Source organism: Podarcis liolepis (genome assembly GCF_965112155.1).
Source record: "Podarcis liolepis genome assembly, chromosome: 17".
NCBI lineage: Eukaryota > Metazoa > Chordata > Lepidosauria > Squamata > Lacertidae > Podarcis > Podarcis liolepis.
The window spans coordinates 5,946,135-5,972,954 of NC_139571.1; the positions used below are offsets into that span (position 1 = coordinate 5,946,135).

Genomic DNA, 26,820 nt, shown 5'->3' on the forward strand with positions numbered 1-26,820 from the left:
TTACTTTATCGGGCTCCATGATTACTGCAGATGGTGACCACAGTCACGAAATTAAAAGATGCCTGCTTCTTGGGAGAAAAGCAATGACAAACCTAGACAGCATCTTAAAAAGCAGAAACATCACCTTGCCAACAAAGGTCCGTATAGTTAAAGCTATGGTTTTCCCAGTTGTGATGTATGGAAGTGAGAGCTAGACCATAAAGAAGGCTGATCGCCGAAGAATGGATGCTTTTGCTTTGGCCACCTCATGAGAAGGGAAGACTTCCTGGAAAAGACCCTGATGTTGGGAAAGATGGAGGATACAAGGAGAAGGGGACGACAGAGGACGAGCTGGCTGGACAGTGTTCTCGAAGCTACCAACATGAGTTTGACCAAACTGCAGGAGGCAATGGAAGACAGGAGTGCCTGGCGTGCTCTGGTCCAGGGGGTCACGAAGAGTCGGACACGACTAAACGATTAAACAACAACATCATCAAGGCAATCTGCCTAAGGAACCAAGGGGTCACAATGGCAGAGACAGTTGCACCTGTCCTCAGAATCATACTACCAACCACACAAAGAGAAGGAAAAATATGAGGTTTATTTACAGCTTACAGCACAATTTAACTAAAAAGAAAGTAACTCAATTCATGGAAGTTGGTTTATTTGAAAGCTGGGTCCTCCCATGTTCATTTCCACAGCAGATGAAAGCAAGTTAGGAAGACATGTATTTTCCACATGCCACTTTTAGGTAACCACTTACACAACTCTTTAGAATGCACAGACACCCAGTTAAGATGACCAAGTTTGTGCAGGTCAGCATTCTGAAGCTATTGCTATAGAATGACTTTAAGATAAGTGTACTTCCTTCTTTTGGGCATACCCTGGTAAATGCCTCATCTCTTGTCCTCATGAAAGACCATCAGTTTAGTACAATGTAGATTCTCTTCTGCCCATGAATTGCTTGAAGATATTTTCCCACAGACACTGTAAGCATAGGTCAATCAGCAACAATAGGCACCATTCTGGAAAACCCAGGACAGACACACATAATTTTAGATTCCATCCCTGAATGCTCAAAGCATTTTTAGATTAAGAGCAAGCTGTCTCACCTACAGACACACACAATACCAGTCTCCCTCCTATGTAGATCATACAAATTGCAGTAGTCCATCTCTAGAGCACAGCCTAGAGTTCAAAAAGAGATACCGAAAGGTATTACTGATTAAGCAGCCCCCCGAGAATCCTGGATCTGTATCAGACAGATCTAGACTGCTTTGATCCCAATTGCTTGTTGCTCTAGAACAAGAGTTGACCCGCAACTTATTTGGCTGTGCTCTAGATTTCATTCTCTGTGGATGTTCTTGCCTTTGGCAATCTTTGACACTCAGGTTCTAGAGTGCTGTCATTGGTTTAGATACAAGTCTGTGCACATTGCAAGCAGCCTCACACCTAGAGCTCACATATATATATATTAAAAAAAACACTCTAGAAAATTGTGGGGGTGATTTGAGCACCTGCCTCAAACATGGAGGCAGTCTTGTTCATTGTCCTCTAATGTGCTCAACATTCCACTCCCCACCCTGAAGAAACAAGGCTGCCCCTTCAGTCTAGGAGTTCCTCTGTCCTGCAGATGTTATGTATTCTGGAGGGAGCTCAGTCGTCCTCTGATCCACCAACATAGTGACAGACAGCATCATACTCTAGCGTCAAGACCTTCTCATCTTCCCGCTGCAGCTGCACCAGTGCGCGGCTCTGCGTCTTGTCTCGACGAAGAATGCGGCCCACCTAGGTGGAGAGAGAGCAGAGAGTAACTCATTGCCTGAGACTGCAGAGGGTTTTGGTGTTTTTTAACAGATGCAAGCATGCACTGCTCTCTCCATGCACACTGCATATCATCACACACCATGCGTCTATGTGTTCTTAGCTCCATTTTCCCTTCTGCCCTTGACTTTTCAAGTTAAGATTTCAACATTGGCATGAGCTTTATCAGCAAACATTGCTTGCTGTTTGCAGCTCTGGTTATGGGAGTCACTTGGACAGTGATAGCTTAGCCACGGCAGTGAATGCATTTGTATCTTCGCAACTGGATTGCTGCAGTGCAGGGCTGCTTTTAGACTTGGTTCAGAAGCAGCAACATGGCAGCAAGGTTGGAGAGAACAGTGGTTAACTGTGAACATGCAACACCAGGTGTACAGGAGCTGCCCTGGCTGCCAATTAGCTACCAAGCCACATTCAAGGTGCCTATGTGTCCATAAAGCCCTATGCACCAGGCCAGTCTTTGGAGAGCTTACAGACACGCTCTTACCAGGGTCACACCTGCTGACTGTGCAAGGTGTGGTAACGTGTGAGAAGGAATTTTCTATAGTGGCAACCCTGCCTTTGCTGATTTGGCTGACACTAACCCTGGTGGGCTGTAGGCATTTTGTAGGCACATTTTTATTTACACAGGGATTTGGTTAATTGACAAATATTGTCACTCTTACAGTGTTCAGATGCCAATTTGGTTTATCATTGCTGTTTGGTTTTTCATATTGTTTCATATTGTTTTATTTTATCATGTATCATATACTTGTATATTGCACCCCATTCTGGGATTGATTTTAATGAAAATATGACTATAAATTACCTCTTCTGATCACCCAGACCTTCCCTACTCAGTAATATTAGCCTGGCACATACCATCTGCTGTGTGTACTGCATTTTTAATCCAAGTTTATGAATTACTGTATTAGTTTTATTGAGGATTAGGTTTTCTTGTTTGGAACCACTCTGAATGTTTTGTTTTTAGTATCAGAGCTTTATAAATATTTTAAAGGCATACTGACACAAATGTTAGCTATCTTATGGGATAATGTGTGGGGAAGGAAAGAAGAAAATTCACCCTCCCCTATTCCCCACCCTAGATTAAAAATGAACAAACCCTAAGCATTCAACTGTTCTCCAAGATGTCGGCAGATGAAATTCAAAATACTGCTATTGCTTTCCAACAATCACATCTAGCACCCACTTATGTAGCTTATTCGTTATCTTTATTGCAATAACTGTAAGACATAAGCCCAGATCATTTTAAATAAATAAATTTAAAGTATTGCTTGCCACTTTGAACCCATGGGATATAGAGTGAGAGGGGAATGATATTTTTACATGCAAGTGGTGGCTGTGGTAAGAGAGGAAAAAGCACACTACACATGCTCAGAGAAATGGCTGGATCTGTTAGTCAAGTCCATTGATTTCAGTGAGTTCACTCCAAGTAGGACTAACATTGGAACATTATAGTTAGGAATTTGTGGGCCGAGTCTTGACACTGAAGACCATTTGAGCAAAGCCTTAGCTTAAAAGCTACACCCACAAAGTTGAATCAGGAATGTAGGCTACATGTTTCTTAAGCCAGGACAACAAAGAAGCCCCACCCTCCACTCCCACCGGTGTCGTTCTCTGTCCAGTGTTTTCTTGAATCTCTCTCACTTCATTTGCATAATTTGCATGTGTGTGTTTTTTTAGAGTAGTAGAATTGCGCAGCTCATATTCCTATATAAAGAGAAGCTCAGAGACCTCCCCAGCAACTCTCAGGATTCTCTTGCACCCGGAAGAAGTGCTCCTCTGCCATCAATTTCACGAGAGGCCCAACCCGTCTCAGGCCCCACCCATCGTGATCTGTGACTCACCCGGCCAGCCTGTTCCCCCAGCACCACCATGACCAAGTCCGAATCGCTTCGAGGGATAACTGTCTCCAGCATGGACTCGTGAATTCCTGTGGAAGGAGGAATCAGAGAGTTGGAAGGAAGGGACCACAGGGCCATCTAGTCCAACCCCTTGCAGTGCAGGAGTCCTTTTGCCCAACGTGAGACTGGAACTTATGACTCTGAGATTAAGAGTCTCATGCTCTACCAACTGAGCTATCCCAGAGGCTACTACTTCAGCCATTGAAGAGGTCAGATGAAGTAGCAACAATTTGGTGGGCCACTAGCCTGGTCACGCAGTTTCTCCATCTAATTACAAGTCAAATTCTAAACCCTCCTGCTACCCTTGGCTGAAGCTAGGGCTTTGGCTGCCATAGAGAGAGATCTCTCGCTTTCCTATAGGAAGGCCCCTTTGCAGCAGGGTCCACCTGTATTTTCTACCCTTCCCCCTCCAAGCTGCAGATGACAAACTGGATCCACTTGGGAGGGGCTCCAAAAACAAACTGGGGTTCTAATGGCGAGGGGTGAAGCACCCAGCCTTTTAAGCACTCTGGTCCTTATTATTTACTGCTTAAGAACAGGAAAATGTTCTTCTACCTTAACTATACGAGGGCAGTTTAACTACACAAAGACAGCCTCAGGTTCCAAGGGAAGGCCAGGGATAGGAACACACTCACCATCCAGAACGCGACCCTCTTCTGTTCGGCAGACACACGAGTCTGGCTTGAGGACATCTTCGATTACCATCTGGAGGGGAGGGGGGTAGGGTGGGGGGAGAAGCCAGCAGAAGATTTCATGCCATTTTGCCTCGTAAGATTAGAGCTCAGGTAAAGGCTTGGTCTTGGGTGCGTGGGGAACTCTGATCAAAAGGGAGTTTAACCTCAATACAGTAGAAAGCATTTACATTCTGAAGTGGCACGGGCATCTCTCAGGACTGCATCACCACAGTTTTTAATGGGGGAGTTCCTTTAAGGCATGGCCTCCACCCTTCCTTGGTGAAGAGGGTTTGATGCAATTGCAAGCAAGCAATTTCCTTTATTCGACTGATAGTCAGAAATAAAACATTACACAATAATTATAAACTATAACATCATAGGGGGTACATAAATAAGGTAGGGCCACAGTACTAGACCTCTCACAGATAACCCACGTCAAAGCATTCAGTTATACGTTTCCGACACTTGAGTGCCAGGAAAAGAAATTTAGCCACTGACAAGGTTGTTTTCCCAGAAGACTTATTTAGCAGATATGCTGTCTGCTTTCCTCTTTGTCGGGAACTGAGCTGGGGTAAGTATGGAGTTATAAGATACTGTCTTAAATCGTTGTAGATGGGACAGCTCAGTAAAATGTGCTCTGTGGATTCTACCTCGCCCAATGCACAGTGGCATAATCTCTGGTCATATGGGACTCTTGATGCAATTGCTGCATTTTTATATAGGAGTTGTTTTCAAATAAGCAACTCTCCAAAAAAACAGCCCTGTTGTAGCCCAACACTGGATGAAGGGTCCCCACCCCCTCAAGACAATTAACTTTGGAAATCCATCCTATGGCCCAAATGACAGACGGCATGGGTGCAGACTTGGCACACGTGCTCTGCTGCAGCACTGGCATCTGTTTCAAGGGACAGCTGAGTGAGGCCTCCTATAAAACTGGCCCATGTTAAAAAGGGAACTTCCATGAAATACCTTGGTATTGTAGTATTTGCCTCCCTTGAAGAGCTTATCCACAAAGCGGACTCGCAGGTCTCGCCGCAACCAGTGAGAAGATCTGGAAGAGGAATTGCTATTGCTGCTGCTGCTGCTGCCACCGCCACCCTTATTCTGCTTCACAGCACGGTCATCTCTACGAGCAAAAGGCACAGAAGCAGTCAAGTATTAATGCCACTCATGAGGGATCGCAGCTAAAACCAGGGGCAAGTAACCCGCGGCCCTCCAAATCAGTGGCTGCTGGCCACGATGGATATGTTCTGCCTCCATGCTCAGTATGTTTCTGAAGATCAGTCACTGAAAACTGCAGCTGGGCAGAGTGCTCCTGTCCTTAGGTCCTGCTTGCGCATGTCCTTTGGGGCACCCGCCTGGCCACTGTGAGAACAGGATGAGACACTAGATGGGCCACCTGTCTGATCCTGCAGGGCTTTCCTTATATTCTAGAACAGGTATCCCCTATGCGGCCAAGATGGCGCCCGGCAGGCTTCTTAGCTGCGCCACTGAACTGTCTGTGCCGGTCGAAAAATCCTCCAGCCTCTTTGGCCCTTTTAGCAGAGTACACACAGCGGTAGAAGCTGCTGCGCTGTGGGGGTAATAAATCAGAACGCACGCAAGCTGTACTCTTATCTCCAACAGTCTTTAATCGTGTAGCGTAACATCGTAAATTCAGCTTCAAACACCCGGCGACAACGCGCACATCTCTCCTCTCTCGAACAGAACAGAAGGAGAACTAACACACACAGTAAGATTCCCGTATGCGAAACATAACCACGCCTCATGATGTGAGACGTCACTCAGAACTGTTAACCCTGTAAGTTCTGAATCTCTTCACATCCCCAACCTTCAGCCCTCCAGATGTTTTGGACTACAATTCCCATCATTCCTGACCACTGGTCCTGTTAGCTAGAGATCATGGGAGTGTTAGGATTTTTATCTCACCAGCTGCTCAGCAAGCAGCACAATGGTTGTTTATATCATGTGAGTGTCTGAGAGCGTGAGACAGGAAGTCTCAGCACAGTCTCAGTACTGTAAAAAGTTACTTTCGCTTCTGTGTGAAGTGTGCTCTTCTGTACTGCTGCTCAGAGAGAGCAGACAGGCTGGTGGATTCTCTGTATATAGACTGATGAATAAAGTAGTTTATAGCTACTGATTGTCTCTTTCTTCTGCAATGAGATGCCAGAAGACGAGTGTGCTCTGCTCAGGAGGGAGGGGTCGCTTATTACCGGTCTCTCGACTGAGGAAGATTTACAGCCCTCGGTGTCTTGGGAAGGTGGCGGCCTTCCCGGGCGTTTTTCCAACAGGGAGTTGTAGGCCAAATCATCTGGAGGGCCGCAGGTTGGGGATGCCTGTTCTAGCAGCTGTTAGAACGATAGTTCCAATCACCTCTGACCCACACAGATGAGTTTTGGAGTCCAACAATATCCGGAGAGCCCCAGGTTCCAGATCCATGGTTTAAACTGTACCAGGTTGTATTGAGATGAAAAGCTTTGTTATCAAGTAAAACACAGCCCGGGGGTTGGAATAAAGGAATAATTTCCACTACCTAAAGAAGCTCACCAGGTGCTGGGTGAACTCTCTCACACGCTCTGGTTCACACATAACACTAAGTCAAGATTTGCAGTTTGTTTCTCTGCAAGTGCCAGCATGCAGCTTGTTCATGGTTAAACCAGCGTTTATTCTTACTGTGCCTTAGCATAACTTGCAAACTAGTCCACTGTCAGCTTCAACAGCTGAGGGATCTTTGCAGCAAAGTCAAAAGATGCACAGTGGCTCTGGAAGAGGCTCCTCTTGATGGCTAGAGACATTCTGTGAGAATCTAGCCTTGACTAAGCCACCAGCAAAGAGGCTGCTAGTACAGTTGCTTCTCCAGAACTGGCAGCACAGTTGCCCCACCCTCTACTGATGCCATTACCTCTCGGCCCCAGGTGGGTGCTTCCTCTTCCTCTCCTTCTCCTCCTTTTTGTCCTCTGAAGTTCTGTGTTCTGATTCATACTTGGTCCCATTCCTCTCTTCTGCCTCCTTCTCTTTGTGGGCCTTACTGAGGCGGCCTGCAGTGGGAGGGGCAAAAACAGCAAACTTGAGGGGATGCTCAGACTGAAAGGGGGAGGCTGCATAAGCTGTCTGCTCATTTGCAACCCAATCCCCCAAAGCAAGACACAGGCAAATGTCACAAATCTGTACCGGAAACCCCAGAATAGATCACAAAGGAAGAACTGAAGGCAACATTAGGTGACCTCATTAGGGAAGGGAGCCAAAACTTACTCAGGTCTTTGGCCAGTTTATCGTATTCCTTCTGGGTCACAGGTCGGACTCCATGCTGGCTCACAGTTACTGTTTTCCCACCAATGGCCAATTTCACCATGACACGAGCATTATCTCCATCTACGCCTTCAATCTATGGAAGAGGAAAGCAAAAGGTCATTCAGAAAACTACAATGCCCAGAATGCCTTGGGTGTAACAAAAATGCAGAATTTACAGGGTGGGTGCTAAAGTTGACTTCTACTTACATAACAGGTTTCCCCCTTCCGCTCCTCCCTCCCCTACATGACCCTCAAAATCTGCTCTGGAGGATTGGCAGATCATCTGGAACAGATCTGGGGGGCACACAGAGGGCTACGGAGGTGGGTGGAGAGAAATAAAGGGGCAGTTGTGTTGTGCAAGTGGAAGTCCTTTCTGCTCATGCACAGATGGAGTTGGATTCAACCCACAAATAGTACTCTTCCCAAAGTAGGAAAAAGACAGGCAAATATGGAAAACAGAGCATAGTTTTGTTATAATCCTTGCTCATATACTGGACCAAGCTCAGCTATCTATCTATCTATCTATCTATCTATCTATCTATCTATCTATCTATCTCTTTCCACTGAGTAGCCTGTAGAGCAGGAACAAAGAATAGAACCTATACTTTCTGCAAAACTTACAAAGCAAACCTCAACTCAAAGACCCAAAATAGGCTGACCCCACCAAACTAGTACAAAGACTTTGAGGCAGCCGAGAAGTCCCCACCACAACCACCTACAAATAGGTACCAAGAAAGACATCCCAAGGAAGCAATTAAAACCTGGAAAACCAGCTGTATCAGACCACAGCCCTGATGAAAAAGGTGGCAGGATCCAGTCAGTTTTATGTCACAGGTGCCCTGTGGGTGGGTCCATTCTCCGCCTTCTGATTCAATTATGATGCACATATTTATTTTATTTATATTCCACCCTTCCTCCCAAAGCAGCACAGGGTGGCAAACAACAAGCAAAACAAAACAAAACCCTATTTACAACATTTTAAAAACAATTGCAACATAGCAGACTAGGAAAGATCTCTACCTAAAAGTCTCGCTGGAAAAGAAATGTCTTCAGTAATTGAAAAAAAAAATTACAGATGGTCCTTGGCTAATATTTAACAGGGGATAATTTTCCAAAGGATGGGTGCCACAGCACTAATAGCCCAATTCACTAATAGCCCAAGTAATTTCGTTGTCCCCGAGAGGGGGCAATGACAATAAAGATATTAATCAAAAAAAAAAAATCATATTGTGCAAAGTGGGTAAGATTGACTGGGAATATAAAGAGACACTCTTTCAAGTATCCTGTTTCTGAGCTGTATAAGCATTAAGTTGGGTGGAAAGAGTCAGGGTAGAGGCTACAATGGTGCCTCGCAAGACGAAAAGAATCCGTTCTGTGATTCTCTTCGTCTAGCGGTTTTTTCATCTTGCAAAGCAAGCCCATTGACGGATTAGCGATATTAGCGGCTTATCGGATCAGCTGATAAACAGCTTAGAAAAAAGGGGGGGAAACCTGCAGGAACTTGCAAGACATTTTCGTCTTGCGAAGCAAGCCCATAGGAGATTCGTTTTGCGAAGCACCTCCAAAACGGAAAACTATTTCGTCTAGCGAGTTTTCCGTCTTGCGAGGCATTCGTCTTGCGGGGCACCACTGTATATGCCTTTCCTAGTGAATGTTTATGCCTCTCTCAGGAGCCCCTCCTGCTTGCTCGAAGAATACTAAACCCCAGGTCAACACAGACCTGAGCACAAAGTGACAAATAGCAGGAGTTCGCAGAAAGAAACAGCTCACCTTCCCATACAGCTCCTTGTGAGGTCCAGCCTCAATGTAGACGGCACCTCCTGGAACCAATCCCAATGGCTCATCCGTGCTCTTGGAAGGCTCCTCGCCAGGTTTGGGGGGTCGCCGGGGTGCTGAGGATTGCAAATCCTGGGCTGCTGAGCGGTCTGCTCCAAGGCCCAGACCCTTGGGTCGAAGACGGTGCTCCGGAGGCTTCACGTCTCTTTATGTGAGCAAGAAGAGGAGCAGGATGGGATGAGAAAGAAACACATCACTGACCCCGTCCAATTTGGGGCAGCATTTCTACCCACAAGAAGACAACCCTGTACTGTTGCATAATGGACAGAAGTGGGCATGGAAGCAGTGGACTTGAATCGTTGCACAGCCACAACTCACCGGGGAAAGTTTCCGCCAAGCAAATTTGGGGTGTCTCAAAAGAGAGATTTCAGCATCCATGGGAACAAAGGTTGCAATGCTACAGAACTGCATCTACCAGTGAGGGCTAGGCATGCCAAGCCAGAGGCATTTACAAAGGGTTTACCACAGCCCATCACCCACTAAGCTGGGAAAACCATTCTTTACTTTTGCATTCAGAACGATGCCAATTCTACCAAGCGATTGGCTACAGGAGGGGTGGAGAACCCATGACCCTCCCAGTCTTTAGGGACTCCCAACTCCCATCAGCCTCAACCAGCTTGGCCAATGGTCAAGGATAAATGGGAGTTGAGGTCCAACAACATCTGGAGGACCAAAGGTTCCCCATTCCTGGGGTACACACACTCTCTCTCTCTCTTTCTCTAGCAACACTGCTCCAGCTCCACCTTTTCTTCCCTTCTGACTGCCTCTCTCCAACAACCTTCCTAGGACTGCAGCTAAATTCACTTCGGCTCTGAGTTACTTTAACCTGCAGAAGCTTTTTTCTAAAAAAAAAAGTGCTTTATGATGTCTGTGACATGTGACAGGCCTCCCATAGGAACACATTCCCTAACCTCAAGCCCTGGAACTTTTTTGGGTGCAGAACCGGAACTATTAGCTCGTAACTTGCTTAGAATATATATTGGTAACTGACCTTGGACTGAGATAAGGCATGCTCCCTTACATATCTGTATTTTCAACTATAATCTTTCGGCTACACCCTTGGTTCAAGCTGTTGCTGGCCCACACCAGAGGCTTAATGCTAAAGATCATACTAAACCCCTAGTTCAATACAACCTATGCGTAGAACTTTTATTAAAATACTAGAAATGGGTTAAAAATTACTCCCCACCTGCTTAATTGTGGCCATTATAAAAGTAGCTTCAGCAAGGATTAATGCTGTGGAGCATTCCAGCAAAGTGAAGAGAGTTTCACAGTTGCAAAGCAGGCCGCTCCAAACACCCTGCTTTATGTCCTTGTGGAGTCCACCATGTTCAGTTATCACTGTCCCAGCAGTGCAGCCCACACAAGCATGCAGAAATAGGATGGAGTCCAAATCTAGAGTAGATTAAATTATTATCTGAACCTCAGCACATCCAATACCCTTCCTCTCCCTTCCCATCAGTTATTTGTGAACTGCCAGAATATGGACCATTAGCTCCTTGAGATTTTTCTGTTTATTTATTATTAATTAAATTTCTATACCACCCTTCATCCAAGGATCACAGGGTTGTTTACAATATAAAAAGATGAAAATAAATAACACAGTAACAAACAAAAAAACCAAAAAGGGGGGACTTAAGGGAGGGAACTCCCCAAATAGCTCAGCAAGGACTCACTGCTTGAAGGTGTTCCCAATGCCCTCGCCTGCTTTCCAGCCCATGCCCTTCAGCATGGCAAGACCATAGGCTTCTACTGGTACCTCTTCATAATCTGCCTCAGTTGACTAACAATGTGAGGGGAGGAAAAGAAAAAGAGGACACGTATTAAACTCTCCTGAATAGGAGCTCAGAAGGTTGTCCACAGAGACCCACCACCACTATTACCGATTCTGGTCGGAGGCTGACATCCACTTTATCTCCATCTTCGTAGCCATCAGGGACACGATTCTGCATGAGGAGGGGAATGGAAAGTGTAGGGTCTATCTTGGTGCCACTCTCCCATTGCTCCCGCGACTTCCTAGATTCTGAATGCAAAGAGATCAAGTTGTTATTATTTGTTAATTTATATACTGCTCACACACCAAAATGGCTTCTAAGCATTTTACAAGTTGAAAGCCCATTATGAACTATCCACACGTAATAAAAACGTGCCACAAAACAATTCTATCAAAAAATAAAATACAACAAGAAGGTTTAAAAGCTTAACAATTAGAGCAGTTAAAAGGATCAATTAAAACAGTTAGATCAACAGGTTCATGTTCAGGGAAATGATTGTCTAAACCAGTGTTTCCCAAACGTTTTTGGGCAACGGCACACCTGTTTACCGGGAAAAAGTCTCGTGGCACACCACCATTAAAGCCCCGCCCCGTGACGTCAGCGCGCAGCGTCACGCCGGGAGGGACGCACAAAAGTGAAAGTTTTTCCCCTTCCCCTTGCCGGGGTGGGAGGAGGCAGCAGAGCGAGGGATTGAGGGACGGCGGCAGCTGAGGCGGCGGCGGCTGTTGTGGTGGTGGCGGCGATAGCGGGCGGAGGAGGAGCCGTCGCCGGGAGTTGCTGCTGCTGCCCGGACATGCCGGCCTCCTCCTCCTCAGCTGTCTCGCACTCCTCCCTTTTGCGCGCACTGCCCCGCCGCTCGGCACCAGCACCGCGGAGCCGCCCCCGGCTCGACGCGGATCCTCGCCGCCGCCGCCTCTCGCCGCCCGACTCACCCGCCTCCCTCCCACAGCACACCAGCCGGTGTCTCACGGCACACTAGTGTGCCGCGGAACACCGGTTGGGAAACACTGGTCTAAACAGGTGCGTCTTGAAGAGCTAGCAGAATGACAAAACCAAGCAGCCTTGCATATTTCAGCAGGGAGGGCATTCCACAACACTGGTGCCTCCAACAAAAAATGGAAAATGTCTGTGTTACCACAAACTGATAATCATCAAACCATGATAAAAACAATTAGGTTCTATTTCATGATTTAATGTCCTTACTGGGCATGGCGAAACAATTAGCTGAAGCATAAGCAACATACTGCAGAGCTAAGGCAAGAAACCTCAGTCAAGCAGTCCTTCCTAGGCCGGGTGTGGGGTGGGAGAGGACAAAGGTCCAGCATAGAGTACAGCTGTTTGCAAAAACCAAAAGATCTGGATATTTGTACTACAGTCTTCATTTTTAAGGAGTGTCAACAGTCACCTAAGGTGGAGTAAGCAAGCCTGATGGTGATCAACAACCCTGACCTCAGCTTCACAGCCTTGGGAGTGCCTCCTGAACCTTGATGTTGCAATAGTGACCAGAAACGCTTTTTGTCAACTCCACTGACAAGGACCATTTTCTACCAATTCAGAGTCACTTATGCCTCCACAGCCTAAGAGTGAGGTGACTAGCCTGTCTGGTTACTGTGATGACCAATGGGGTAAAAAAATCCAACCTGATGTTTTCTGCTCCAGTTCTCAAGGATGGGAGAAGGCTGCAATTCTAAGAAGGTGGAGTAAGGAGTGCTCACCTTCAATGAGCTCCCTGACTGCTTGAGCCTCTACGCAGCTGTTCCCATCCTGTTCCTGGGGTGGTGCAGGGTCCTCTGGCTTCTTCCATTTGTTCTTCTGGATCAGGGGAATGACAAGCTCTTTCGGTTGTGGGGCTGGCCGAACACTGCAGAGGAGCATACACCAATTAAGACCACAGAGGGATAGCAAAGTACAATGGGGTGAAATTCTGACAAGCTTCCATCACCCAACTGGTACCCTCAAACTTGGTGGGAGAAACAGAAACTGCTTTGAACAAAACATATTGGTAGAGCCAGGACTACTGATTGGTAGTTTCCCTTGGGGTGGGGAGCAGGATATGGCCAACCCACTGCAGGACACCTTGACAGGTCAAAAGGGGTCACCTGTCAATCACCTGGCATTATATGATTTAGAGTGAACTCCTGATTCTTTCTTTTGAATCTGCCACTGTTTGCAGTAGTGGCTCTAACTGTCCTGTGCTATCAGATGACTGACAGATGAGCATGGCCTGGCCAAAACAAACGGGGAGGTCTGGTGGACTTAATAAGGCCCACCAGCCAGAGGTTCCCCCACCACTGACCAACACATTCAGGTAATTTGTTGTCTTACAAACACACACACACACACAGCGCAATTCTGGACCACAACAACAACTGCAGAAGGACACAAACTTTTTCAAACGCCTTCACATGCACTGCAGAGGAACTTAAGGGGGGGGATAAAGGTTACTGAGCCTGCAAATGACTGACAAAAACAGTAATACAGGTAAGAATTGCATCTACTGTCACTTGCTGATATGACCAGCAACTAACACTACATTGTTGAAGATTAATGGTTGTCCTTTGCTAAGAAATACTTGTGTCTTACGACAAAAAATACTGTATACCTTTCACGACCCCATGTCACCCTTCCTCTCCCTTTCCTCCACTGCCAAGGTGAAGAATTTAAGTTCATTGGGAGAACCCATCTCTGTATCTGTATTGTGGTGGAAAGTCCAGATCACACATTGGGATGCAAGTGTTTTGTGCAGCAACTGCAACAGATTGGCAACCTGTGGCTCTCCAGATGTTTGTGGGCTTCCTGTCGGCCTCAGCCATCATGGCCAAGGATCAGGGATGGTTAAGTAACATGAGTATGGACAGGGAAGAGACAGGCAGATTTCTCACCCCTGATCCAGGACTGGGAGGTGGTTGGGTTTTTTTTTGTTTCCCAGTGTATTAGCAATAAAAAAATCGGTGTGCTGCAAGCAAATTTTTCATCTGAAAGTGTGACCCGGGGGGGGGACGGGGACCTGCGAACCAACACTCTAAAATAAATAAATAATCCAAAGCCCTGTGACATCCCCTCTGCCATCTCGGAGTGAAAGCGAAGGCAGAGCCTAGCACGCTAGCTTTCTGCACGCGGAGATATTTCTCCCTCCCCGTCTCCCTCTCTCCTCAGCCACGCCAGAAGCGGCACCACCGAGCCCGCCCGGGACAGGCTCGGCTTGGCCAGGCGCAGCCCAAACCAGCCGCTCAAGCGAGCGACTGAGGCGCCGCGCAGACGACCCCCGCTGCCCGCCGCCTCCTCCTCCAACTACCTTTGCAACTCGCGCCCCTCAATGGCGGAGAGGAAGTCAGGCTCCTGCTTCGCTTCGCCGCCGCCATCTTGCCCCGTCACGAAAAGAAACCGCCTCCGCCCGGTTGTCCGCGTGAAGCCGAACGACACCGGGGCAGCTTGCGCCCCCGCTGGCTTCTCGGCCCCGTCCGCCATTTTCCCTTCGCTTCCTCGTCGCTCCTTCCCTTCCTCGCGTGCCTTTGGCGTCACTTGCGTCGCCCGCTGGGCATCATGGGAGACGGAGTTCCCGGGCCCCTCCCGTCTCCGTGGGAGAGCAAGCGGGCTAGAGGGGGGAAATAACTATAACTCCCATGGTGCAGCGCGGCAGAGGGCGTCTCGACTCCCTCAAATCTGCGCAAGAATAAAGCAAAACACTACAACTCCCGTGCTTCCTTGCGACAGCCGGCGCAAGCGCAGTGATCCGGGAGGCGCGCACGGCCTTCAAACTGCGCATGCGCCACACCGACGCAGAAGAGCAAGCGGCGCCTCGTTTGCTGTAATACCATTTGCGCATGCGTGGTGCGGGGCATAGTTACAGATCCTTGCATTGGCCATCCATTTCCGGCATGTGAAAAACAACCACCGCGGGCCGTTTTCAGCGGGCGACGCTTCCGGTATATATGGGATTTATATCTCCATGGGGAAAGGACGGCGCGTTTTGGGGTAGCCAGTCTAGGCCTCCTTTGGGACTCTGTGCTCTCTGAAGTTGGTGGGGCAGGCAGACATTCAACAGATGAAGCTCTGTTCCATCGGTTGCGTTTCTGTAGAGGGAAGAGGCTTCTTCACCTGTTGGTTTCTCCCTGTTACGACGCTAAGCATCTGCAGAGAGCTTGTTTATTTGTTTATTTGATTTAGGTTACGTTAATATGAATCCTGCCTGTCTGCCTGGTGGTTGGCTTTCCATACCAACAGCGTCTCTCAGATCTAAGATTTATAGTAGGGTGGAGTGGGGCCTTGTTTCTGGATTGCACCATTTCCACGCTGCATGTGGGGACTCGCATGATGGGCTCACCCTGCACACAGAAATGTGGAATGTCAAGGAGAACACTGGGATGGAGTCTTCCACACACACACCTTGACGCACCGCACCACGTTTCTCTTTCCAAGGGGATTTTTTTTCCCTTAGAAAAATTTAATTATTTTGGTATGGAGTAGCAAATCATTCACAAGCCTGTCTCCACCTTTCATTATGAAGTGCTGCGGATTCAAAACAGGTTTACAGCTTCATTTTCCGTTTGTGGTCACTTGGCAACAAGAAGCTGAGGATAAGCTACCGTATTTTTCGCTCTATAACACGCACCCGACCATAACACGCACGTAGTTTTTAGAGAAGGAAAATCCGTAGGCATGCCACCCGTAGGCATTCCCTCCATAACACGCACAGACATTTCCCCTTACTTTCTAGGAGGAAAAAAGTGAGTGTTATGGTGCAAAAAATACGGTAAGTCTCCATCCGGGAACCCTCTCACAGTGGTAGCACTCAGTCCTGGAATACAAGAAGAATTAGGAAATAATAACAGGGGCTTAGGAAGCTGCCATGTATTGAGTCAGACCCTTGAACCATCTACTCTGAATGGCAGCAGCTCTCCAGGGTTTCACAAGTGCAATAAAAAAGTACAGAACGCATTTATTTTCATAAAATTGTAGAGTTGGAAGGCATCCTGAGGATCATCTAGTCAGATGCAGGAATTTAAGCGGCTGTTTGTATGGGGATCAAACCAACAAACTTGGTATTATCTACACCACACTTGGAACAACTTAGCTATCCAGTTTTGAGAGATAAATTTCAAGGTGATGCTTATTCTCTGCTAACCCCCTAAATGGTCTGAACTCATAGTACCTCAGGGAATTATAAATAGTAGTAGTAGTAATAATAATAATAATAATACAGTAATAATAATAATAATTTATTTATACCCCACCCATCTGGCTGGGTTTCCCCAGCCACTCTGGGCGGCTTCCAACAAAACACTAAAATACAATAACTTATTAAACATTAAAAGCTTCCCTAAACAGGGCTGCCTTTAGATGTCTTCTAAAAGTTTGTTAGTTATTTTTCTCTTTGACATCTGGTGGGAGGGTGTTCCACAGGGCGGGTGCCACTACCGAAAATATATAATTTGTACCCCACCCATCTGACTGAGCTCTGCCCTGAATAACATCCACGTAAAAGGTAAAATCTACAAGAGCTCTTTCAGTGGTGGGGCTGCAGCTTTGGAACAGCCTCCCAAGAGTTTCTTTTACTTTTCAGAAAAAGGCGTTTGAGATGTATCAACTCTCCAGGGCTTTAAAATTACTCTCTGAGGTTCTCTGTTGCAGCCATTTTGATATTGATACTGGATTAGCTAATAGCTACCTACTTCCTCTAGGGCTGGCCTGTTATGCCTCCAGTTCATTCATTATAGCAAGCCAGTGCTACTGCTTTGGCCCACAGTTGATGTTCTTCCCCACACAGTGGCAAAGCAGGTAACAGACACGTTCTTCTCTTGCATTCTAGTACCTGTCAGATAAGTGAGGATGGGACGTTCCTCCAAAGACAAGCGTGACATTTACTACCGCCTGGCCAAAGAAGAGGGGTGGCGAGCCCGTAGTGCGTTCAAACTTCTGCAACTGGACGAGGAATACCATTTGTTTCAAGGTGGGCCAAAAAACATGCTTCCCCCTTATATTACCACTTTTTCTTGCATCACTGAAGGGCATGAACAAGTGTTGAACACTCAAACCTATTTTTAATGCCAGGGCTTAGACCCAGAACCTGTGAAGTGGAATATTAATACTTTTGCTTTGGTACCTCCTTCTAGCAGATAGCTTTTCTCAGATGACCAGAGTCCTGTTTTTGCAACAAAAGCCCCATCTTTTGCAACAAAAGCCCCATCTTACCACTTTAAACAATCATGTATTCCCCCAGAGAATCATCTCAGGATTTCTGCTTCCTAGTCTTTTTTTCAGCCCCTTTGCAGACGTGCTAACAGAAAAGACTCTGGACAGGCTGTATACAAATGTCAAACAGGCCTATAAGGCCGAACCATTGGCTCATCTAGGTCAATCTGATCATGTGTCCCTGCTCCTGACTCCTGAATATATTCCACTGAGGAAACGGACTCCAGTTATAAAGAGGGATATTACACCTTAGAGCAGATTTATGCCACAAGGTGCCATAGGAAGGCACTGGACATAGTAAAAGATCCATCGCATCCTGGTCACTGTCTCTTCGAGCTATTGCCGTCGGGACAGAGATACAGGTCGATGAAGACAAGAATGAGTCGTCTTAAGAACAGCTTCTTCTCCAGAGCGATCTCGGCCCTGAATGGGAAGCCCGGACTTTGAAAGTCATCGAATCTCCCTTGCTGTATTATATTGTATTGTTTAATTAGTGTTTTTATGGAGCAGTCAAGTAATTTCGTTGTCCCCGAAGGGGGCAATGACAATAAAGATATTCTATTCTTATTCTTATCTTCTCTTCTCCTTCCTAGGTGTCTCTAGAGCTGTGGACCTCTGCGCAGCTCCTGGGAGCTGGAGCCAGGTTTTAAGCCGAAAGATCAAGTAAGCAAATGATTCAGCTCAAACATATCTAGTGGGTTCCATCCCCTTAGAGATGGGCTAGACTCTCATGGCATCTACTTATATTCCACCCCACAGAGGAGAAGACATGAAAAACTCTGATGTCAAGATAGTAGCTGTAGATTTGCAAGCCATGGCTCCGTTGCCGGGTGTCATCCAAATTCAGGGGGACATTACCAAGGTAGGTGCAACCTAGTGCATCTTGGGGTGATGTCAGCCTTGAGCTTGGCCTCTACCCCATCTAAGCAGCAGAAGAAAAAGGGGCCTACCCAGAGAACAGTCTCTTTGCTCACATACCCACCTACCTCTCTGTTTCCAGGTCTCTACAGCTCAGGAGATCATTTGCCATTTTGAAGGGCAGCCCGCTGACCTGGTGGTGTGCGATGGAGCCCCTGATGGTAGGTGGCAACCAAGCCCCCAGCCTTGTCAGGGGAATCAGGGAGCTCTGCTGGGCTTTAGATGGAAAAGCTGCCTGTATTAGCTCTGATATGTAAATCCTTTACTCTGCAGTGACCGGACTCCATGACATAGATGAGTACATTCAGGCCCAGCTGTTGCTTGCTGTGAGTATATCCTGGTGTTTGCCGCTATGTGTAATGAGCAAACTCAACCACAATGGGTGCTGTGGGGGCTTTGCACTGCTGGAAGAGCCGGTTGGCAGCCTTCAGCAGAAAGTTGCCCAGGCTGACTGAGTGCATCGGGAAGCTCGATAGAAGGAGTGCCAGCAAGTGATGGATTGACATCAGCCCCTGTGAGTCTTCCTGGGATCCACAGGCCCCAGAAAATGCCACACTGTTCTGGGTCCTGACATAAGGCCTGATATCAAACAGGTTAATGGGATGCCCTCCAAAGGACCTATCTGGTGTCATGATAATCCCCAGACCTGGAAGATCTATAGATTGCTCCTAAGTGGAGTCTTCTGTGGTTAGGGCTGCCCCACAATCTCAATATGCAATTTAAAAAATAGATTTTCAGTACAGTATTTAGCATTTGGCTCTGAATCTTGGCTTTTTAAAAAAGGTATGCTACAGCTTTAAAAACAGATTAACAGCTTTAAAAACAGATTCTTGTGAATTCTCAGAAACTCAAGGAAGGGTTGACATGGCTGCCAGTTCGCAGTCGGGAGCTGTAAAGACTGTTCGAGATGATGCATTGGCCGGGGAGACGTTCAGTTCCCACTCATCAGCTGATCAATGCTGACTTCAAGGTGGACCCTGCTCACGTGTCATGAGCCACTGAGGGTGGGAAAGCCCAGGATCCAGTCCACTTTCCCACCCTGTCTTTCAAGTACTGGGCCTTTGCTGACAGAGAGGAAAAGAGCAGGACCATAGCAAACCCTTTCACCTTTTATCTAGGTTTCTTTTCTGGCCCAAACTGTCGTGGGATGCTGGTGGCTCTGTTCCCCACCTGCTGCATCTTTGTGCCAAAAAAGGCTTTTCTCTTTTGGTGCTGATTGTTTCCTTCTGTTTCTTCCAGGCTCTGAACATCACTACGCACGTGCTAAAGAAGGGAGGGACATTTGTAGCAAAGGTGAGCCCTGCAGGTGATCAGGGAAGAGTTAATAGGCACTGCAGTTCTGCTTTAGGTGTGGCCAAACAGGTATAGCCAAACAGGGCTGCTGTGGGCACCGCACCAAAGTCATCACCCTGCAGTGATGCTTCAGCAGCTGCTTATTGCTGTTCACCTGAGCTCACCTAAGGCACCACAGCAAATAGGATGGGGACTTGGTGGCCTGTTCAGTTCATCAGCCCATTGAGCGTTAGCAGTGGGCCAGGAGGTTTTTCAAAACAGGAACAAGGGAACTTGAGAAGGAATACTGAAAATTTTTAAGCTCAACTTCTATTTCTTTTTATTTATTTAATTTAAAATATAATTCAGTAATGTGTAAGGAATAAGGAAATAAAAAAAAGAAAAACACAACTGAGTAGGAGTTAAAATTAAATTTGGCAAAAAGGAGTACAGATTAGGATTTATGGCAGAGTCAAATCTGGCCCATAGCTAGTGCTGAAAAATTAACTCAAAAAGTAAGGTATAGTAGAAGACAGACCAAAGGTGATGTGTTTTTCAACCACATGGAAAAAATCTATTTTGTATGAAAATGATAACAACAGTGTTTAAACACCTCTGGTGAAATAAGCCGCTATTTGGAATTCTTAATAACTCTTCACCTTCAAACAAGAATATTGCAAGACCCAGAGGATAACAACCTGATACTTTCAAACAAAGCAAAATAGCCCGTTACGCTTCCCAGGGATTGTGAATGCAAGGACCCAAATTCGTGAGAGCTTGACTTGAAACCTTAAGGCAGGCATGGCCAAACTTGGCTCTCCAGATGTTTTGGGACTACAGTTCCCATCATTCCTGATCATTGGTCCTGTTAGCTAGGGATGATGGGAGTTGTAGTCCCAAAACATCTGGAGGGCCAAGTTTGGCCATGCCTGCCTTAAGGCAAAGGTGGCAGTTAGTGGCATTGGGAATCCTCCTGATGTGTCTTCTGACATGCTGAGGCAGGATCTTGTGACTTCGTGAGATCCCACAGCAGGGAACTTGGGTTCATTTCCAGTGTTATCAAGAGTCACTGCACTTGGGTGCTGGCTGCGTGTTGAGTCTGTTTTGGGAGCACCCTGGGCTTGTTCCCTCTCGGCACCTGATGCCGCTGAGCTCAGTGTCTCCAGGACATCTGAATTACGCTCCTTCCCCATCTCTCATTGGCAGAGGATTCCTCTGCATCTGTGTCGCTATCCACAGCCTGGGTAATGTGGCGTAAGAATGCAGTTTATCCAGGCGAGATGATGGCATTTTGCTTCCCTTCCTTAGATATTCCGAGGGAAGGACATCACCCTCCTCTATTCCCAGTTGCGAATTTTCTTTCCTGATGTGACGTGCGCCAAACCCCGAAGTAGCCGCAACTCCAGCATCGGTGAGCGACCAAACAGCTTCTTGCAAGCTTGGTTAACTTGCAGCTTTGCCACTCATGGGGGAAACTCTACAAAGCGTTACAGGATCTGACAGCTTGTTCAGAATCACTGGAATCTCAAAAAATTATAATAATGAGTGGAATTTTAAGTGGCACTAAGGAGATTGCTCTGTCTGCGCGAGTATTTCTGCTTGCCCAATGAAACGATCTTCCCCCTCTTCTTTCCCTGTAGGCTGTTCTGGGGCCCCTCCCGACACCCCCAGAGCCTATCTGGGGGGCATGGATGGGGAGGAGAGGCAAGGGGAAGCCATGTTGTGCTGGTGGGACTTGTCCTGGCTCTTGCTAGCGCAGCTCTTTAGTTGTATCTGCTGGTCCCATGTTTCTAGTTGTCATTGTTGCAGGTGAATGTCTGGAAGCATGCAGGCAGAGGGGGAAAGATGGTGCTTTTGCGCCCTGCGTGATATGCACGTCCCCTCGTGACTTCCAGCGTCTTTCTCATCGCCCTATCACCCATTGCTTTGCCAACTGTTTCCTCCTGTCTCCACCCTGATCCTTGCAGCAACCTCCTACGATTAAAAGAAAGCAAATGAGCAGTTCTCCAAAAAGACAAAAGTGAAGGCAGGTCAGAGAAGCACACAACAGAATCTGCACGTGGCGTAATGCTCTCTTAAGGCTTTTGATTTGCTTTGATCTCTTTGGTGGAGGCCTTTTCTGCTTCAGTGCCATTTTTAAAAAACAAAAGTCATGTTTGCATTGCAGCAGCTGCACTTGCAGTTTAGGCTAACTTTTTAAGTTTATGCAAACACGTTTCCTTAGTCTCCTAGTTCAGCTAGGGACAAGAATCCCATTACATTGCGTTCAATGGGTTGCCATGCATTTGCAAAATTAGGACATGTGTACAACACATCTTCTGTGTACAGTAGTACCTCAGGTTAAGAACTTAATTCGTTCTGGAGGTCTGTTCTTAACCTGAAACTGTTCTTAACCTGAAGCACCACTTTAGCTAATGGGGCCTCCTGCTGCTGCCGCGCCACCGGAGCACAATTTCTGTTCTCATTCTGAAGCAAAGTTCTTAACCCAAGTAATATTTCTGGGTTAAGGGAGTCTGTAACTTGAAGCATATGTAACCTGAGGTACCACTGTACTGTTGTTGAAGGCTCGGTCTACCCAGTGTCGGAGGTAGTGGGCAGTTGTTTGCTCCTTCTGCAAAGCTAATCCCCAAAGGCTGTGTTTCCTCGCTTCCTATAGATGTGAGCGGCAGCCATTCATCTTTGCAGGTCATTCTCTCAAGGGCACCGCTGGCAAATGGGCTCTTGCCATTGAAGAGCCTTCCGTCTATTGCATGAGTCATACGTCCCTCATCTTCTGCATCCCAGGAGTCAGACTGTTTTATTCTGTCACATAGAACTCAGTGGAAACAATTTAGAACAGAGTCTGTGTCTGAATAGCTCCATGCTGGTTCTTGGTCATGCTCGTATGTGATGGAAGCTTGGAAATGGCCCGGTAATAGGAAGATAGGAAGCTGGATTGCATCAGTGAGGCTACTGGATCCATCCAGCTTGGAGTTGTCAGCCCTGACCGGCAGTGGGCCTCAGGGGCTGCAGGCAAAGGTATCTCCTAGCCCTGCCAGGAGATCCCAGGGATTGAACCTGGAACCTTCTGTTTACAAAGCAGATGCTCTGTCCTCTTTGCTGTGTGTCCCCCCCCCCCACCTCCAGCCTGATGGTTTTAGTGCAGAACATGCCTTTTCCCAATGCAGGTTGAGGTTAGGCACAGCATACTCCTCACGGGGCTTGATAACCAACTGTATTGGGGGAACAGCAGGGGGTTGTGTGTGTTTGTGTATAATTTAGTGTATGATTTAGTGCACACCCCAGAAAAAATCTCTTTCAGCTTCTGCCTTCTGGAAGAAGGTACAGGGTTACAAAGACTAGGACTGAGAAACAGTTTCTATCCAAATGCGATTTTGGTTTTAAATGCAGTGTAAGGAGTCTCTATGGGAGTGTATTGTATTTTAAAAATGGGGTATCAGAGTTTTTAGGGAGCTAACCAGGCTGGGATAGCAGGCTTGTTGGTTTTGAATGTCTTATGTAGATTTTAATTTTTTTTCAATTTCGTTGTTCTGTATGGGACAATGACAATAAAAATTATCGTATCTTATCGGAATGCCAGAGCGGTGGTCACCAAAGCTTTTAACTGCCTTTTCATCCTTCTAGAGGCATTTGTTGTTTGCCGAAACTACAGCCCCCCCGAAGGCTACGTGCCAAACATGTCCAATCCTTTGCTAGATCACTGTTACGGTAAGGTAACCTTGAAGGGGGAAGAGATGTTTCTGCGGCTTCCCGTTGTGCTGTGGGATGCAGGGCAGGGAAACGCAAGGGAAAGTGGGAGGGCAGAGGCAAGAAAGTGTGGATGGAGGAGGGTAGGTGCAAGTTGCCTACTGGGGGATTGTGAGTCTTCGGTCCCAGGAAGTGATCCATTGTCGGATTGCTTCTCTTTCTGTTTTTTGGCAGTATTGAGCAGGGACTCTAGAGGCTGAAGCTGTCATATGTTTCCTGTCCACAGAGTCAATGTCTTGAGAAGCCAGGCAGGCCCCATAGTATATACGCAATGAAATCAAAGTTTTCCATAAGTTCTGGATATGAAAAGAATGAATTTGCCTAGGGAAAACCTCAGTTTTAATCCAGTGCTTGTTTGTTATCTCCCTCCCCCTCCCCCCCGGAGGGGCAACTTCAAGAGGGGGCTGGGATAAGCTACCTGTCATCATGATATCAGATGATTGACAGGTGGCTGTCACAAGTTGGCCCCGTATGGTATGGGAAGATGAAGATACGGTTCGCTGCACCAAAAAGATTCCCCCGTATTTCTCCTTGTCCAATTTCTGGTATTTTTTTCTCTCCCTACTTTTAAATCTTATTGGAGTCTTATGTTTCAGCAGTTGTGTTATATTCTATTACCTTCTGCATGATGCCTAGTTATAGCGCCTAATGAAGACTCCCTTGTTGCTGTTACCATCATTATCACTGTGATCAGCCCAAGTATTGGAAGCCCTTTTTGCTGAAGCAGTGTTTTAGCAGGAGGAAAAGGCACCTCTGCCCTAAGCCAGGTTCCCTTTAAAAATATGTTCCCCAGGACTGAGGAGTCTGAAAGCTTCTTAGCCAAAGAGAATTTTTTAAAAAGATGTTGTAAGGATATTTGCAAATGAGGGGAATAGGTTTAGGAATTGTAAAGAATTACAAAGGTGAATAGTGGGGCGGGGCAGGCTGTGTTCAACCCTGAAGGGTCCACCTGTTTGCAAGCAGCACTTACCAAACCTCTCCCAATACAGATGTGGATTTTAACCAGCTGGAGGGTCCCAATCGGGTGATTGTCCCCTTCCTGGCTTGTGGAGACCTGAGTGCTTATGATTCCGACCGGACATACCCTCTGCAGGTAAGGCTGGTCTTGGGTGGTGCGCCTGGAGGCCAGTGGGAATGGGCGATTCAAGCGTGGCTCCATCTGTCTTTGCTCCGATTGAGGAAGCAGGCTTTTTAGAACCAGGGGGAGTCCTATGGGCCCTCTTCCGTCACGTGGTCCTTCCTGAATCGGTAGCTGCAAAACCACCCTCTGGTCGTTGGCAGTGGTGGTGCTAAGAACAGACGAGGCCTGCTGGATTAGACCAAAGGCCCAATCTTAGTCCAGCGTCCTGGCCAGCATCCTTAGTGGCCCACCAGATGCCAATGGGAAGCCCACCAGCAGGACCCGAGGGCAATAGGAGTCTCCCTCCCCACCTGCAATTTCCATCAACTGGTATTCAGAGGCATACTGTCTTCAGTGCAAAGATTAGAGTACATGGGTCCCTCTATTAGGGATTCCCAGTCCAAAGTCCCTGGTGCCTTGCAGTTATCAGCAGGAGAACCTGAAACAGGCAGCGTAGCATCCAATCCTAGTCCTACTTGGAGCAGCCTCAATGAAATTATTACACCTCAGTCCCAGCTATTAATTTCAATGGGTCTACTCTGGATGAGACCAATAACGGGTCCAACGGTCAAGAAGGCGGTTTCTGCATGTGCTGTAGAAGGAAGTGAGGGGCAGATGGGGCTCATCCACCAGGGAAGGGGGTCCATCTGGGTCAGTGATGGCCAAACTTGGCCCTCCAGCTGTTTTGAGACTTCAATTCCCATCATCTCTGACCACTGGTTCTGTTAGCTAGGGATGATGGGATTTGTAGTCCCAAAACAGCTGGAGGGCCATCACTTATCTAGGCGAAGGAAAACCTGTGCTGCCTTGTGGGATATCTTTGGGAGAAGAAAAGGCTGCACAAATCCTGAGTGGAGTCCCTAAGATGGTTAGATGGCGCCTTGTACGCCTCCTTCCAGCAACTCCTGCAACCAATCCGGTGCCGAGCGTATTGCTCTGCTTTCCTTTGTACTACTTCAGCAAAGCCGAGAGGGGGGTCTTGTCATCTGGGCAGCCCAGGATCTCCAGACACATGGCCAGGCTTGCAACCTGGGAAGGTCTCTCTGGTGCTGCTACTAAAGTGGTATGACTCCACCCCTGGAGTGGCACTCCATTGTCTCTCAAGACAGACGGGTGCCTACAAGTCTTAAGTAGAACTAGCATTGGCTACAACCCAAAGACGTAGAGAACGGAGGTGCCCATTGATTAGCATTGGAGATTCACAAAATGGATAATGCTGGTTGATGGTGCTTAGGCTCCGGAAAGGGACTTGGACCACCTGCTTTAAGGCTCTCTTGCTCTCTTTCCCATTTGATCAGCTGGATCCCAAGAAGAAATACACTTACGTGCCCCCGACTCAGCCTCCCATCTGCCCTCCCTACGAAGAGGCCTGCTTCTTGAAGAAACACAATCTGCTGACCAAGGCGCAAGTGCCCCAGCCTCAGCAGGAAAATGCACTCCAGGAGCAGCAAGAGCCCCTAGAGGCCGAGGTCACAGACGCCCTGGGAAAACTGTCAACGTGACATTATCACAGAAATGGGGGGCAAGAGATGCATACCGCCCCCTGCTGGTTCGAAAGACTTTTCATTCTTCTTGGTTTACCTTTTACAGCAGTGGTTCCCCATTAGCTAAGTACTGCAGACCCCCTGTTTTTCAAAAGCCAGGCCATGGACCCCTTACTTTTGAAAATTTGTTATTTCTATGGTAGTTTTTGTTAGGTGAATAAGAACAACAATAATATTTACAGGCCGCCCATCAGACTGGGTTGTCCCAGCCACTCTGGGCGGCTGCCAACAAAATATTAAAAACACAATAAAACCTCAAACATTAAAAACACAGACCCCCCCCCCGGGGTGGTTTACACAGACCCACTGACGTCCACAGACCACCAATTGGGAACCACTATTTTACAGAATTTCCTGTTTTATCAATACAAAGTCCCTTTCTGCCTGACCAACCAAAACCGTGTTGTTTTTAATAAAGCTTTGTCACTTGCTCAAAGCTTTTCTTTTGCTGTGATAAGTAGCTGGAATGCTTTACAGTGGTGCCTCGCAAGACGAAAAGAATCCGTTCTGTGATTCTCTTCGTCAAACGGTTTTTTTGTCTTGCGAAGCAAGCCCATTGACGGATTAGCGGATTAGCGCTATTAGCGGCTTTTACCGGCTTTTAGCGGCTTTTAGCGGCTTATCTGCTGATCGGATCAGCTGATAAGCGGCTTAGCGGCTTAGAAAAAGGGGGGGGAGGGGGGAAAAACCCGCAGGAACTCGCAAGGCATTGTCGTCTTGCAAAGCAAGCCCATAGGAGATTCGTTT

At 47.2% G+C, this 26,820-nt stretch overlaps 2 protein-coding genes across 3 annotated transcripts; one reads left to right on the top strand and one right to left on the bottom strand.

Moving 5' to 3' along the window:
• Window positions 1–561: 561 nt before the first annotated feature.
• Window positions 562–14,920, bottom strand: GPKOW (G-patch domain and KOW motifs). The gene is given in 12 exon segments (XM_083483061.1): window positions 562–1,767; window positions 3,648–3,733; window positions 4,340–4,409; window positions 5,348–5,504; window positions 7,281–7,416; window positions 7,631–7,763; window positions 9,440–9,650; window positions 11,182–11,288; window positions 11,389–11,528; window positions 12,996–13,141; window positions 14,576–14,886; window positions 14,888–14,920. Coding segments are annotated over 12 exon segments (1,647 nt in total). The 5' UTR covers window positions 14,906–14,920; the 3' UTR covers window positions 562–1,635.
• Window positions 14,921–15,073: 153 nt separating this feature from the next.
• On the top strand, window positions 15,074–26,509 carry FTSJ1 (FtsJ RNA 2'-O-methyltransferase 1). 2 transcript variants are annotated; one of them, XM_083483186.1, is made up of 11 exons: window positions 15,074–15,206; window positions 17,090–17,230; window positions 18,066–18,135; window positions 18,232–18,334; window positions 18,473–18,551; window positions 18,664–18,716; window positions 19,630–19,683; window positions 20,971–21,073; window positions 23,287–23,370; window positions 24,399–24,502; window positions 25,828–26,509. In XM_083483186.1, the coding sequence occupies exons 2-11, from the start codon at window positions 17,110–17,112 to the stop codon at window positions 26,029–26,031; spliced, it is 975 nt and encodes a 324-aa protein (XP_083339312.1). In that variant the 5' UTR covers window positions 15,074–15,206; window positions 17,090–17,109; the 3' UTR covers window positions 26,032–26,509. The 2 variants fall into 2 exon arrangements, with proteins under 2 accessions (XP_083339312.1, XP_083339313.1); XM_083483187.1 differs by having other exon boundaries at window positions 15,108–15,206; window positions 17,048–17,230.
• Window positions 26,510–26,820: the final 311 nt, after the last annotated feature.